At 36.8% G+C, this 17127-nt stretch overlaps 1 protein-coding gene across 4 annotated transcripts in view; it reads left to right on the top strand.

The window, feature by feature from the left end:
* Positions 1-17127, top strand: part of PPP1R9A (protein phosphatase 1, regulatory subunit 9A) — a 445759-nt gene that overhangs the window by 252695 nt on the left and 175937 nt on the right. For all 4 annotated transcript variants that reach the window (XM_006834277.1, XM_006834279.1, XM_006834278.1 and 1 more), the window contains exon 3: positions 5043-5163. In XM_006834277.1, the coding sequence (XP_006834340.1) occupies positions 5043-5163 (121 nt within the window). The remainder of the gene's footprint in view (positions 1-5042; positions 5164-17127) is intronic.

The raw sequence follows: 17127 nt of genomic DNA, 5'->3' as shown, positions 1-17127 counted from the left end.
GTAGGGTCCCGCTCTCGACTCTTCTCCGTTGATGGTCCCAGAGACCTCCGCTCCTAGATTGGAGAGTTAATAACTCCCTTCCTTGCTGCCACACATCTACCTTTACATTTCCAACCCTCACAATCAGTCCTGATAACAATCATTCATTATTGTATCACAAGTGACCCTTCTACATTTCATTTCATCAGCAGATTGGATAGTACTCACTGGAGATTCTCTCTGGCAATTTTTTAAGTGAATTATTTGTCTTGAGGTGTTGAAGTGTTCTATATATTTTAGAGGTCAGTACTTTGTCTGATATGACACTACCAAAGACTTTTTCCCATCTTTGGGATCTCATCTTTCTCTTTTGATGAAATATTTTGATGTCTATAAGTATCTCCTTTATAGGAGGTCCCAGTCATCTAGTTTGTCTACCGTTGTTTGTGTGTTTTCAGTTATGTTTAACAGAGTGTTTGTGCCATGTATCAGAGCACCTAAATTTGTCCCTGTATTTTCACTGATGATCTTTATAAAGCTGAGGTTTACATCTAGGTCTTTAATACACATTCAGTTTGTTTTTGTCTATGGTATGAGATACGGGTCCTGTTTCATTCTTCTTCAAATGGACTTCCTGTTTTTCCAGCACCATTTTTTGAAGATTCTATCTTTGCCAAAGATCAGCTGAGGTGGATAGATTTACATCTGGGTTCTCAATTTAGTTTCATTGATCTATGTGGCTTTTATTGTACCAGCACCAGGCTGTACAACTGGGGTTGTGTAGTAAGTCTTGAAATTGGGAAGTGAGAGGCCTCTGAATTTGTTATATTTTAGTTAGTAATGCTCTGTTTATCTGGGGTCTCTTTCCTTTCCATATAAAGTTTGCAATTAGTATTTCCATTTGCTTAAAGAGTGATGATGCTGGGACCTGGATTGGTATTGCATTATAGTTATAGATTGCTTTGGGTAGTATTGACATTTTCACGGTGTTTAGTTTTCTATCCATGAGCATAGTTTATTCTTCCATTTTTTAGGTCTCATTTGTTTTTTTGTAGTAGTGTTGTATAGTTTTCTTTGTATAGGTCTTTTGTTTTTCTGATTAGATTTATTTGTAAGTATTGGTGTAGTGCTGTGGGCTAATGTGCTGGACTGCCAGGTCGATTTGGATTGCAAGGTCAGCAGATCAAGCTCACCAGCAGCTCCTAGGAAACCCTATACAGAGTTGCTACGAGTTGGAAGTGGCTCGATGGTACTTAACAGCAAAAACAATTTAATATTTTGGGACTCCTGATATGGCACTATAGTATAAGCACTGGAAACCATGATTTTGGCAATTCAAACCCACCAGATGTTCCCCTGTATAGCACCTTCTGCAGGGTTGCTTTGAGTCAGCATCAACTCAGCGACAAATAACATTGCAAATGATAGCATAGTGGACTGAGCTGGGTTGCTAACTGCAAGGTTAGCAGTTAGAATCTGCCAGTCACTCGATGGGGAAAGGTAAGACTTTATGCTTCCATAAAGATTTACAGCCTCAGAAACCCTATATCATGTAGCTATGAATATGGACCCACTAAATGGCACAGAATATCCATTTAATGGGTGTTCTGTGCAAATGGTATTATTTTCTTGATTATCTTTTCAGAGCTCTCTTATCAGTATAAGATTCAACTGATTTTTGTGTGTTGACTTGTACCCTGCCACCTTGCTTAATCTGTCAATGAATCCTAATAATTTTTTTGCTGAGCCTTTGAATTTTCTAAGTATAGGGTAACATCATTTACAAGTAGAGTTTTTTGGTTTTTTTAAGACTTTTATTGTGAATTGAGTGAATGTTTACAGGGAAGATCATCAGTTTTACATTAAACAAATCTATTCACTTTAGCGCTTTTTTTAAAAAAAAACACATAGGTGTATATATAATAATTTACAACACCAAAGGGTACATTCTGCAAGTCAGCCTCCTGGCCACCAGCTCTTAGTCCCTAACTTCCCATGAATCTAGAGTCCTCAGCTGCTCCCTCTCTCCATGTCCCCATCACTGCCTCCATCTCTGGTATTGCTGCTTCTCTGGATAAGGTCTCACATAACACTTGTGCTCTTCTCCCTTGATGGTCCTAGGGTCCTCTGTTTCTGGACTGTAAGATTAACTACTCCCCTGTTTTTGTTATACAACTTCTACTTTACGATTGTGACTGTTGCAATTAGTCATGATAACTATCACTCACTATTAAATCATAAGAATCTTATCTCCATCTCTTTTCACCAGACCCATGTAGACAAGATGAAAACTATTCAGTAGGTACTCTTTCTTTCCCCACGCACTTTTAAACTAAACCCCTCCTTGAAACCTTGTAAGCCAGTCACTTCATGTCTTTATTGCCCCCTCATGTTAGGTAGCCAGTGTCTAAGTTGCCCACCCCTATCTATCCTGTGTACATAGGGGATAGCCCTGATACTTGATGTGAAGACTCCTTCCCTCTCTGTTAGAATTTAGAGTTACTACCTCCATGAGTATAGGCCAAGTTCATTAAATCATAGTAATTTACCCTCTACAAATAGAGTTTTACTTCCTTTTTTTTTTTTTTTTTACCAATTTGGATGCCTTTGATTCCTCTTTCTTATATCTCTGGCTCAGGCTTTCAGTACAATATTGAATTGTTGTTGTTAGGTGCCATCAAGTTGGTTCTGACTTACAGCGACCCTGTGCACAACAGAATGAAACATTGCCGGGTCCTGCGCCAACCTCACAATCATTGCTGCACCTGAGCCCATTGCCTCCACCATTGTGCCAATCCATCTCACTGGGTATCTTCCTCTTTTCTCCTACCCTCCACTTTACCAATTATGATATCCTTCTGCAGGGAATGGTCTCTCCTGACAATACATCCAAAGTATGAGAGGCGAAGTTTGACCATCCTAGATTCCAAGGAGCACTGTGGCTGTACTTCTTCTAACACAGATGTGTATGTTCCTTTGGCAGTCGATGGTACTTTCAGTATTCTCCTCCAACACCATAACACAAAAGCACCAAATCTTCTACAGTCTTCCTTATTCACTGTCCAGCTTTCGTATGCAAATGAAGTTGTTGAAAACACCATGGCTTGGGTCAGGCACATCTTAGTCCTCAAGCTGACATCTTTGCTCTTGAACACTTTTAAGAGGTCTTGTGCAGCAGATTTGCCTAATGCAATGCGTCGTGTGACTTCTTGACTGCTGCTTCCCTGTGTGTTGATTATTGATCTGAGCAAAATGAAGTCTTTAACAACTTCAGTCTCATCTCCATATTGTTTATTGGTTCAGTTGTGAGGATTTTTGTTTTCTTTACATTGAGGTGCAATCCCTACCAAAGGCTGTGCTCTTTGATTTTCATCAGTAAATATTTTAAGTCCTCTTCCCTTTCAGCAACAAGGTTGTATCATCTGCATATCACAGGTTGTTAATGAGGCTTTCTCCAATCCTGATGCCATGTTTTCCTTCATACAATCCAGTTTCTCAGATTATTTGCTTAGCACATACACTGAATAAGTATGATGAAAGAATAAAAAAATATGTAATAGGAGTGGTTTTAAACTATATCCTTGTCTGGTTCCTGTTTTATACGGTGAATATCTTCATTTTCTCCCTGTTGAGGTTTAATGTCGGCTTTTGTTTTTGTATGTTGTTGTTGTTGTTATGTGCCATGGAGTCGATTCTGACTCATAGCGACCCTGTACAGGGTTTCCGAGGCTGTAAATCTTTACGGGAGCAGAAAGCCTCATCTTTCTCCCGCGGAACAGCTGGTAGTTTCGAACTGCTGACCTTGTGGTTCGCAGCCCAATTCGTAACCACTACGCTACCAGAGCTCCTTTGTTTTTGTATATATACCCTTAATTATGGTGAGAAATTTCCCTTTTATTCTTATTTTGTTGAGCCTTTTTATCAGAAATTTACCTTTTAATCAAATGCCTTTTCTGTACTGAATGATATGATCATGTGGTGTTTCCCCTTTGTTTTATTTACGTAGTGAATTACATAGATTTTTTTTCTAGTATTATACCATTCCTATATGAATCCCACTTGGCCATGATGTATTACTTTTTTGTTATGTTGTTGGATTCTATTGGTTAGGATTTTGTTGAGAAATTTTGCATCTATGTGCATAAGGGCTTGGTCTCTAACTTTCTTTTTTAGTGATGTCTTCACCTGGTTTTGGTATTAGAGTTAATATACATGCATATATTGTGTTGTGTTTGTTGTTAGGTGTTACCGAGTTGAGTTTTTATTTAAATAAAGCACTCCCATATAACAGTAGAACTTCAGCTTAGGATTGTTTAGATTCCCAGGTGTTGTCTACCACACAGCTGCTGGGTGAGTTTCAATCACCAACCTTTTGGTTAGCAACTTACTCTTTAATTATTGCACCACCAGTAGATAAGCACAATTTTGTATCGTAGCCTAAAGGAAAGTACTAAAAATATGTTTTATCAACAACTATGGTACAAGTATAAAAGAAAAGCATACCACATGAATAAAGGGAAAATTTCTGATTTGTTTTGAGCATCTTTACTTAAAATTATAAGAATGGCTTCAATAACTCATAGTACTAATAAATCTTAAGAGAGATTTATTATTCAGTAATTAAATATCTCTGGTAGCATAATGGTTATGAATCGGGCTGCAAACTTTAAGGTCAGCAGTTTGAAACTACCAGCTGCTCCGTGGGAGAAAGATGAGGCTTTCTGCTCCTGTAAAGATTTACAGCCTCGGAAACCCTGTACAGGGTCGCTATGGGTTGGAACCGACTCAATGGCACATAACAACAACAACAAGTTAAATATTTACCTTTTAAAAAAGTCATAATGGATTGCAAAAAGCATTAGTAAACATGAAACTAAACCCAGTTATCTTTTTTGGAGTCTCAATTCACATTATTACTTCTTAGAATACGAAAAATTCTTCTAATACAAGTATGTGTGTCCACACAGACAGGAAAACAGATCAGATGCAGCAAATAGACCTCACCACTTAAATGTGAACTACTCTAAAACTTAGATGGTTGTGTTTTTCTCCCATTTTTATAGATGAGGATGGACTTGGGATAAGTATTATTGGAATGGGTGTTGGAGCAGATGCTGGACTTGAAAAACTGGGAATATTTGTCAAGACAGTAACAGAAGGTGGTGCTGCTCAGCGGGATGACAGGTAAGTTACCTACTGTTGTTAATGCTGGAAACTTCTAGGAACGTTTCCAGAGAATTTCAGTAATAGTTTTCTTTTGATTTATTTTTTTTAGAAAATAATCTCTAAGAGTGCGTTTGAATGTTAAAACACTTGGAATCACTTTCTGATTCAACGACAACATACCTGCTTGCTTTAGTTTATGTTACATAAATGAATGGTTCAATCAGTCTACCTGTAGCTATCTGCCTTTGTATCTCTCCATTCATCCCTCTGTCAGGTGGCAGTGCGTAGAAACATGAGTGTATATATGTTCTAGAGAGAGCAGTATACAGTTTTAAATAAGAAATGCCAAAATAATGAATAGTTCTGAAAATGACAAAGGTAATATGGAATATGCAGCTTCATTCTGCATTGATGGTGATTAAATAGACCAGTGTTTGACAACATGCATTCTATATAAAAATACAGGTGCATGAGAGTGCCCTAAATCTGTGGAATTAAAATCTCTAGGAGTGAGATCTGGCAGTCTGCATTTAAGCAGTCAACTTTGATAATTCTGTTGTACACCGGAGCATAAAACAATCATTATTTTGGTCATAACTTTCATCATTTCAGGATATGTTTTAGGTTAAATGCAAAAATGTCAGATTGGGCCAGAAGCAAAAGGTTGGCAGTAGAACAAAAAGTGAACCCAAAACATGAATGCCAAATTCAAAGAGATGTGTTATTTTTTTAGGAACGTAAAACTTTGATTTTTTTTTCCTCACCAGTTTTAAGTAATATCACTTACCTATCTTATCAGAAAATTATTAGGTTTGTTGAAACACCTGTGAATCCCTGTTGTTAGTGCCATCAAGTCAGTTCTGACTTATAACGACCCTGTATAGTAAGTAGTCCAAGGAGTGACTGGTCTGTTTCAACTATCAACCTTGTGATTAGTAGCCCAGTGTTTGTCCTACAGTGCCACATCGAGATTCCACACGAATCCTCCTGAGATCTAGATTAACTCTTTTGTGTTCTTAGCAATACATATTTCTGTTCACCAATAATATTTTCCAAGGAGAACTAAATTCATTGCTTTACATAGGATGCCACACTCTTACCCGTGATGGTGACAGACTATCCGTATTTTAGTTCACAGGCGTATCTGTATTTAAAGAAAGTGGATTATGAATATTTTGTGTTTGAAAGTAATTTTATTACATGTTAATCTATTTCAAAATAGTTACATAACCTCTATGCCCTTCCAATGAATTACATAAAGACATTAGTAAATACTCCTCATTATTAGTTTAACACCTTTCTTCCAATTCAGATGAATTTTTTTTGTAAAGTCTAGCTCATTTATCTCTGAGTTTCATTAAAAATTTAAGTCATTCTAAAGGAAGGGAAATGATTTTTATAGTTACATAATTTTTTATAGTTAGTGTTTAAAGAATACTAAACTATTATTTAAGTAAAATGAGTAAATCATCCACAAAGCCAAAGCAAAATATATAGAGAGTTAAAACAAAAAGAGGAATTTTGCTAACAGTATTTACCCAGTTCCCATTTGTTATAAACTCTAAAATATTCAGTTTCCCATCACTCATTTTAAAAATTAGGCTTGAGTTAATTGACCTATTTACAGATTTTTTTTTCTTCCAGTTCAGTTTCCAAATGCATACCAATATGAAAATTTTGTCAGCCCCAGTTTGAGTTTCCTTATTTTAAAAAAAAAAGAATGTTTATGTAGCATAATAAATCTGCTGTTATTTTAATTGGTGTTTAACAAATGCCTCGGTGACTATATTAATAACGTTATGGTAACGTAATAGTTTGAACATTCTTTGGGAACATGTGGACCAAATCCATTCCTACCACTTATCAGTTTTGGAATTTTTGTTGTTTTATTGTTTTTGTTTGTTTGTTTGTTAGATTCAATATTGCAGGATTATTTTAAGCAGTAAATAAACTCATGTAATAAGAACATTTATACGGTAATGTTTGTGTGTGAAATTATTCTTGAACCAAGTAGAAATGAATTTGACTTTTAGTAAAACATAGTTCTCTATTATAGGGAGACTCTTGTTGAAAAGTACGCTATAAAATATTATACAAAATAGGCACAGAATCATAAAAATTTGCATATGTTTTTTTAATGTACAACTATAAATGATAAAGGCTTCACCATGTAACTTTCTTCAGACCTCTATATTGCTTCAGTTTCTTAATAGAACTTTCCATATAAGAAAACGATTTCAGTATAATCTCAGATTTGCCACACTTCCTTCAGAGACTACCCTATATTAATTTTACACATGAATAAAGATATGTTCACGCTTATCGTATGTAAACTTGTTCAGCTTATTGCAAGGTTGTCAAATCACGCAGGAACGACCACAAGATGATCATTGAAGATTGATGACTCAGAATTAACAATTACAGTTACTTTTAGAGACGGAGCTGTTGCGTCTAGCTTTTCTCAAAGCATGCACAGAAGTCCATACTTAAGAATTTTTTCACACACATTAGGAACTATGTGATTCCATACTTAGTGTGTTACATCTTTTCTTCAAGGTCAGACAGTTGGTTAACGTTGCACCTTTTAAAGATTTAGAGATTGTTTACAATGTTCCTAATGTCTCAAAGCCTACTTTACAGAGAGATATAACTTTATATTACATTTCTTTGGTCATATCTGATATGTGTCAAGCTAACTTAGAGAGGTTGTTTACAAAATATTTCACATGTTTCATATACTTCTGTTTTCCTATTTTTCAATTCAGAGGTTTTCTACTTTTTAGTCATATTACAAATCACTTGTGCATAGATGATTTAAAAGCATGTATTGAAGCAAACATAATAATGCCTTAGGCATATTACAGAACATAATAAAATACCTTATATGTAATACATCTTGTATATACATGGTTTAAGAGCATTACAGAAATTTCATGTTGTACATTAATACACCAAAACCAAAAACCAAACCCATTTCCATCGAATCAGTTCTGTCTTCTAGAGACCCACTAGGACAGAAGGGAGTGAGGTGGTGCTGTAAGAAAATCACATGGACTGTCAACCACAAGGTTGGTGGTTCAATCACACCAGCCACTCCACATGATAATGATGAGAATTTCTGTCCCTGCAAAGATTTAAACTTTGGAAACTCTACAAAGAGTCAGAACCTACTTGATGGCACCTATCGATACAATAATGGGACAGAATAGAATTGTTCTACAGGGTTTCCAAGCTGTAATCTTCTGAATTGCACATCTTCCTGTGGAGCCACTAGGTGGGTTTGAACTGCTGATATTTCAGCTAGCATCCAAATTCTTTAAATACTGCCCTGTCAAAACCCCTGTATTAATGTATATAATGTTGATGTTGTTAAATACCATCAAGTCGATTCCAACTCAGCGATCCTTTATAGGGTTTCCAAGGAGCACTTGGTGCATTTGAACTGCCAGCCTTGCAGTTCAAACTGACCTGCGGTCCAGTGCTTATCCTACAGCCTCACACTAGAACTGTTAAATGAACTGATATCTATAACAGGGTTTTTTTCTGCTCCTCCTATACCTACCCTGTCCCTTAATAAGAAGTGATTGTTTTTACCTCTTGTAAACTACTCAGAAGGGAGCACAGTGACTCTGTAGGGTAAGCACTGTCTTGAAAACCACAAGGATAGTGGATAAAGATGAGACTTTCTGCTCCTGCACAGATTTACAGCCTCAGAAACCCTGTACAGAGTTGCTATAAGTGGAAACCAACTCGATGGTACTTAAAAACAACAGCAGACCTCTCAAAGTCAGTTATTAGAACAGAACAAGAGGATATTGAAAGTTTTAAAATCAAGCAAGGGGTGTGTCAGGGTTGTGTGCTTTACCACAATTAATCACTCTGTTTGCTGAGCAGATAACTCCAGAAACAGGACTACATGAAGAACAATATAGCATCAAAGTCTGGAAGAGAACGCATTGAAACCTATTATATGTAGATGATACAGTTTTGCTTGCTGCAAGCACTTACTGATGAAGATAAAATAAAAAAAAACCACTACAGCTTTCAGTATGAATTACAGCTCACAACTAGACCAATAAGCAATATCATTATAAACAGAGAAAACATTAAAATTGTGAAGGAATTAATTTTACTTAGATTCATGCGGAGAACCTGCCTCGACATAGGTGTTTGGTTCACAAGGTGGGGATACCTGGCGGCGGTAAAGATATAGAAAGAATACACAGAAAGACACAAAGAGAGAGACAAAGAGACACCCCGAAACCAGAGTGGATGCGGGACTGGCATCAGGCAGATCCTGCATTGCAAACATCTCAGCCGTAATATCCTGCATAGTAAACATCTTGGCTAAACAGGAAGTATGGTTGCAATGCCAGACTGAGCCCCCTGCATGCTGTAACGCACGCCTTGCCAGTCGTAATGCACCTGGATTCGTTCTGCGCCTCCGTTTTATTTAGTGGAGGAACTATACACAAAGCTGGGCGGGACTAAGACAAGTTACAGCTATCAATCTTACTATTCCAGATATTCATGCAGCTTTACATGGTACTTTACAGGTTCGAATCTCACAACGGCAACTAGGTTTCTCAAGCTTAATTAACATACCTTTTAGCACCTAGCCTCAAATGGGGGGAGGAAAGGGAGGATTGGGAGGAATCCCATTGTGTCGGCTGCCCAGCCCAGGTTCTTCAGGAAAAGAGACGCCTGGGTGAATAGGCTGCACCTGGAAACGCTTTAGGGAGGGCATTCCTATTGTCCTTAGAACAGAGACCAGGGAGCCACCCAATTTACTTTGAATGCATTCTCTGAGGAAAGAACTTTGCCTGTTTGGAATTTTACAGTCTTGGCTTTTAGGAAAATATTACATTTCTCTGTGGATATCACGGCTTCATGTCTGCATTTAATAATAAACATAACTGAACACTAAGATGAAGAACAATTTGCTATAACTGTTAGGTGGCTAGAGTCTGTTCCTCAGAGCCTGCAGTCTGTATGGTCTGCAACACTCGGGGCCACAGGGCCTCGAACCCCTGACCAGGTCTGCACTGTCTGCAACAGATTCACGGTGAACTCCCATAGAAGTTGTTTTTGTTATGTGCCGTGGAGTTGGGTCCAACTCATAGCGACCCTGTACAGGGTTTCCGAGGCTGTAAATCTTTACGGGAGCAGAAAGCCTCATCTTTCTCCTGCGGAACAGCTGGTAGTTTCGAACTGCTGACCTTGCGGTTCCCAGCCCTATTCGTAACCACTACGCTACTAGAAGTAGCAGTCAAAAAATCAAATTATGCATTACATTGAACAACTTTTTTTAAAGTGTTAAAAAGCAAAAATGCAACTTTGAGGGACCCAAGTTATGATATTTTCAGTTGCCACATATGCTTGCAAAAGCTGGACAGCGAATTAGGAAAACCAAAGAAGAATTGATGCTTTTGAATTGTATTGTTGGTGAAGAATATTTAATACTTCATGGATTCCCAGAATGAGCAGTCTTTGTTGGGAAAATTGCATCCAGAATACTCTTTGGAAATGAGGTTGAGGAGACTTCATCTCTTGTACTTTGGACATGTAATTAAAAAGTACCAGACTCTGAGAAGGGCATCATGCTTTGTAAAGTAGAGGGTCCTCGAAAAAGAGGACCCTCAACACAGTGCCTGCAACAATGGGCTCGCATCAGAACAAGTGTGAGGATGCTGCCAAAGCAGGGAGTATTTTGTTCTGTTGTGTATGAGTCACAGTTGATTGGCCAACACCTAGCAAGCAAAAACAAACCTGTTAGAATCTTTCACCACAATAATATGGTAAAGATGGTGTTTTGTGAAGTTGATTCTGACTCATAACAACCCTGTTTTCCAGGCCATAAATCTTTATGGAAACAGAAAACCTCATTTTTCTCCCAAAGAGTGGCTGGCGGATTTGAACTGCAGTTAGCAACCTACTTTTAAAAATTTGCTATTTTGAGTTATCAAATGTAATTAAATAGTGTTGACTTTCCTTTATCTTGGATATTATGTTTCACATTTTAAATTTTGTTTTGTCAAAATTTTTATGTCTGTACTTTCTTGTAAGGAGCTCTGGTAGCGTAGTGATTACGAATCGGGCTGCTAACCTCAAGGTCAGCAGTTCGAAACTACCAGCCGTTCCACGGGAGAAAGATGACGCTTTCTGCTCCCGTAAAGATTTATAGCCTCGGAAACCCTGTGCAGGGTCGCTATGAGTCAGAACCAACTCCACGGCACATAACCAACCATCCAACTAACTTTCTTGTATTGTGCCTGAAATATAGAGCTACTCAATAAATATTTATTGTATGAGCGAATACTTGTACTTTATTCATTTTTGACACATTTACTTAGGTCTAACATTTTCATTTTCTTCAATCTTCATTTTTTGTGCCACCCTCCTCTTACAGGATAATTTGTAGTTTAACTGAGTGGCATGATAACCATTGCCGAAGCCTTCTGCTTTAGTTCTACAGTTTTAGTAAAATATCAGCATTTGGGGATGAGGGGTTTGCTTGAAGTGTTATGATTATATAGAGGACATTTTCATACACTAATGATTTCTCCAGTCCATTTTTATTGTTGTTATTGTATAAAGTTAAAATCAGTCTTATAATAACGTAATTCAAAATGCCAATAATAGATAACTCACATGGTTATAACACACAGAAAATACTAATAATGTTTTCTTAAACAAGAAATTTGAAAGTATATTGAGGGTCTGTTTTATTTCTGGCAATTTTTATTTCTCAAACCTTTGTATATTCAACATTTCAGAATGTTGCCCTTTTCAGTTTATTGATGTGAAATTTAGGTGCTGCATAGCTTATCCTCATTCAAGTGATGATTTCCAAATGATGTTAATTGTTTTTTATGTCTTTTTTGTAATTGCTGTTGTTGTTAAGTGCCATCAAGTGCAATTGTTGTTGTCATGTGCCTTCAAGTGGATTCCGAACCATAGAGACCACCTATATGGGGTTTCTAAGGAGCATCTGGTGAGCTTGAACCACTGACCTTGCAGTTCAAACCAAGTGTAATAGCAACATATAAAAGCCAGAGTTCTACTTTTATGTGTCCTGTAGCAAACTCACTCTTGTATGATACCTTTCCACAGCCCCTGAGACCCCCTATAGCTTAGGAAGAGAACCCTACATTGAAGTCCTTCTTTTAATTGCACTCATCTGTCATAATTAGTGAATGGTTTCCTCTTTCTGCAGTTTTTGTCACTCTTCTAATCACATGTTTTCCTTGTTCTCCCACTAACAAGCTGGGATATTGCTGCTTTGATATATATTTTCTTATACATTTAAAACTTTTCTGTCTAACATTTAGGGAAAAGACTTTCTGCTGACTCAAGTTCATTAATGTTGCTCCAGCTGTTTCCCTTTTATTCATCTTTGGTGGTTTTGTTTGCTTACACCCTGAGAGGTAGAGTTTTATTTTTTTCCGCTTCAGAGAACAATCAGAGCCAATAAATAATATACAGTAATATTACACAAACCTTAAAATAGTCCAACTTACATATTTTCATTAGCCTTACTCCCATTGATTCTGGCCTTTTGATTAAAAGTTGGGGGATTTAAGAAATTTCAAACTAAAGCTGAAGAGCACATAGAACCTGTGGAGAAGCTAGCTAGGACTAGACAGCTTTTACAAACTCTTACACAATGTATAGGTACATCCCAAAAGATCCCATTTGGGTAGACAGTATTTCCACAGACCATTATGATAAAATTTTTTAAAAATCTAGATTATCCGTATAAATATTTAGTGTTCATACTCTGGAATGATGTGAAGCAGAGAGCTGGCTGATTTACTGATATCATATTATTGTGGTAAAATATACACAACCAAAATTTTGCCGTTTTAAGTGTACAATTAAGTAACATTATTTACGTTCACCAGGTTGTACAACCATCACCATTACCCATTTTCAAAAGCTCTTCATTATTCCAAGCCCAAGCAGGAACTCTGTACCTCTTAAGCAATAACTATCTCCTTTCCAGTGCTATCACCTCTCGTAACCCCAATACGCTTTGATTTTTTTGCATTTGCCTGTTCTAATTATTTCCTGGAAATGAAGACCATTCAATATTTGCCCCTCTGTGTCTGATTTTCATCATTCAACTTAATGTTTTTAAGGTTTCATGAATTTCTCAGCATGCATCAGAACTTCGTTATTCTTTATTGTTAAACAACGTCTCATTGTATGGCTATCCCACATTTTTTAGATCCATTCATCTGCTGATGGATTGTTTCCACCTTTTATTTATTGTGAATAGTGCTGCAGTGAATATTGTTGTTAAAGTATTTGTTTGTAGCTCTTTTTTATATACTTTTTGAGTGTATGTAGCTAAGTGAAAAAGGCAGGTTTAGTTTCCTCCAGAGGCTCAAATGTGTTCCTACTAAATGTTCTTTCAGTTTTGGAAACTTAAAGAAATCTGAAGGGGTAAGATCAGGGGTGTAATGTGGGATGGGGTAAGATTTATCAAGGAAATCCTCTTAGGACAATCTTTGCCACCTTTGAAGAATGTGCAGGTACATTGATAGATTGGGAAAACATTTTCAGCGCAGCTTTCCTAGTCTTTATCATATGAACTCAATTTTCTATTTTCTCAAAGCCAATGAGAGTGCTGTGTCTTTAGAAAAATCTTTCAAGATTAGCCTGCTGGGATCCCACTAAAAACCCAGTAGTCTGGGCTGACATCTCTGCCTAAAATATAATTGGCCCAACAGATCCCTTGGAAGCCACTCTTTTGATTAGACTTTTTTTAAAGGCACCCAGTGAAACTAAGTGGGAGAAAGCTGTACAGCCTTGCAAACCCTAATCAGGGTTGCTATGAGTCAGAACCAATTTGATAGCACTGAACTACAACAAGGAGACCAAGACACGTGAATTACTGAGAGAACTTCTCTGCAGCCATCCACTGATCACAGAGACATGTTTAAGTACATTTTGTTTGGAATAAACTTGTGCATGTATGAATTGGAACCCTAGAAGCAATACATTTTTACTTAACTATTTTGGATTGAAATTTGTCAGTATGTGAATGAGTTTAAATTATGTACGCTGTTTACCCAATTATTACTTTTTTTGTAATAAGGGAGCTTCAAAAAGTTCAAGGAAAAGTTCCATTATTTTGAAACCCATTTCACCATGAACCTTCTAAAGCCCCCTCATATATATCCTGGATAAACTCATACAAGTGCATTAAGGATTCATGTCTAAAATCAGTTATTGAAACTATTTACAATAGCTGAAATTGATAAGCATGAAAGTGTCCTTCTACAAAATAATGATTAAATATTTTATTTATAAAAGATACTACTGCACAGTTTTAAGAGAATTGACTAGAATTGAATTTTATGACCACAATAAATCTTGAATATAATGGGAATTAGGCAATATAAATTAAAGAAAGAGATATGCTCCATTATTTTGAAAACATAGCAAATGTAAACATATTATACCAATGCTTGCATACATATTATTTCTATTTCAGAAAATCAGTGGACATTCTAAACTCAGAAACTTGTATGATTATTATATCTGGTTGACAGGATTGCTATTGTTATATGCCATCTAGTCCACTCCGACTCATAGCGACCCTGCTTAGGGTTTCCAAGGAGCAGCTAGTGGATTTGAGTCATGGACCTTTAGTTTAGCAATCCAGTTATTATCCTATAGTGCCACACCAAGATATAGGGTTAGAGACAAATACTCAAGGGGCTTTAGCTTCCTTATAGTGTGTTTTAAAAATCTGATTAAAACATTACATAGTGTTAAGATTGCATAGATTTGGATGTTGGGTTCATTATTGCTTATTATCTTAGCCAGTCTATATTTCTCCATGTTTGAGATATTTTATTATGAAGGATAAAAAATGGCAAATATAAAACAATATATATGAATTTACAGGTATTCTGTACAAAGCAATACAAGTACTGTCCATTGCTCTTTTATATGCACACACAAACCCACACTCACTTGTGTGTATATCTATATACATACACAGTATGTGTCCCTTAACATCCATGACACATTCTATGAAATAAGGTGTTACGTGACTTGGGCCTTGTTAAAACATCGTATTATATACAGACAGTTCCCAGATTACAAATTAGTTTCATTACTAAGACTGCCTTTAAGGAAAATTTTTACATAATTTAGAACAGTTAAGTTAGCTACAGTTAGTATCTAATATCAGTCAAATGTTTGCCTTAGTGTATAGTATACAGTGTGTCTTTCTATGCATAAAAGCATTAAGGAGACATGTCCAGTTATAGTGAGAATTCTTTAATATGATTATAAAGCAATAATAATAATAATAATAATGTGGTGATCCGTATCACAACATACCATCCCAATTTTTATCATGAACCATGGTATGTGCCTCAAAATGTTTAATGGAATAGGCTTTGTGGGGTTGGTACCATGGACATATATGCCGCCAGATGCCCAAACAAATGTTATACAGCGCATGACGGTATGTGTATATATATGTGTGAGTGTGCATTTATATTTGCTGTTGTTGTTAAATTCTGTCCAGTCGATTCCAACTCATAGTGACCCCGTATAGGATATCCAAGGAGTGACTGGTGGATTTGAATTGCCAACTTTGTGGTTAGTGGTCCAGTACTTATCCTAAAGCACCACATCAGGGTTCCATAAACATTATGTATTTAAAGTGTACAACTTGAATAGAAATATTTGTTTCCTGAAGTTCCTGATGCATGGTATTCTTTGGAAAGAAGACTGGGAATTAAGGCCAACAGGTCTCTCTACTGGATCTGTTATATTTTATTTAGTGTATTGATGACCATGTGATGTTAATATGTCATTTATTAGAAGCTATCAATTCAAGAAATTTGGAAGACAGCTATCTGGCCGACTGATTAGAAGAGATCCGTATTTGTGCCCATTCCAAAGAGAGGTGACCCAACGGAATGCAAAAATCATTGAACAATATCATTGCTAATCTATGCAAGTAAAGGTTTACTAAAGGCAATACAGAAACAGCTGCAACCATATTTTGACAGAGAACCTCCAGAGGTTCATGCCAGTTTCAAAAGAGGACGTGGAATGAGGGCTATCATTGCTGACGTCCAAGGAATCTTGGCTGAAAGCAAAGAATACCAGAAAGATGTTCACCTATGCTTTATTGACAATGCAAAGGCTTTCAATTGTGTTGATCCCGACAAGCTATGGACAACATTGCAAAGTATAAGTATTCTGAACACTTAGTTGTGCTCAAGAAGAACCTGTAAATAGACCAAGAGGCAGTTGTTTGATCAGAAAAGGGAGCACTGAATGGTTTAAAATTAGGAAAGGTGTGCATCAGGTTTGTATTCTTTCACCATTCTTATTCAGTCTGCATGCTGACCAAATAATCAGAGAAGCTGGATTATATGAAGAAGAACATGGCATCAGGATTGGAGGAAGGCTCATTAACAACCTACGATACGTAGATGATACAGCCTTGCTCTCTGAAAGCCAAGAGGACTTAAAATACTTATTGATGAAGATCAAAGACCACAGCCTTTGGTATAGGTTGCACCTCAGTGTAAAGAAACAAAAATCCTTACCACTGGACCAATTAATAACATCTATAAAATGGGGAAACAGTTCAAGTTGTCAATGACTTCAGTTTGCTTGGATCAACCATCAGCACTAATGGAAGCAGCAGTCAAAAAATCAAACGACGTATTGCATTAGGCAAATCTGCTGCACAAGGCCTCTTTAAAGTGTTGAAGAGCAGAAATGTCAGTTTGAGGACTAAGGTGGGCCTGACCCAAGCCACGGAATTTTCAGTAACCTCATGTGCTTGTGAAAGTACTTCTAAGAAATCTGTACCTAGACCAAGAAGCAGTTGTTCGAACAGAACATGGAACACTGAAAGTTTTAAAATTGGGAAAGGTGTGAGACAGGGTTGTATTCTTTCACCATACTTATTCAACCTGTATGCTGAGCAAATAATACGAG

This window comes from Chrysochloris asiatica, unplaced genomic scaffold (genome assembly GCF_000296735.1).
Source record: "Chrysochloris asiatica unplaced genomic scaffold, ChrAsi1.0 scaffold00010, whole genome shotgun sequence".
Classification (NCBI taxonomy): domain Eukaryota; kingdom Metazoa; phylum Chordata; class Mammalia; order Afrosoricida; family Chrysochloridae; genus Chrysochloris; species Chrysochloris asiatica.
Note: the sequence above shows the minus strand (reverse complement) of the source record. Positions and strands in the feature narration are given on the sequence as shown.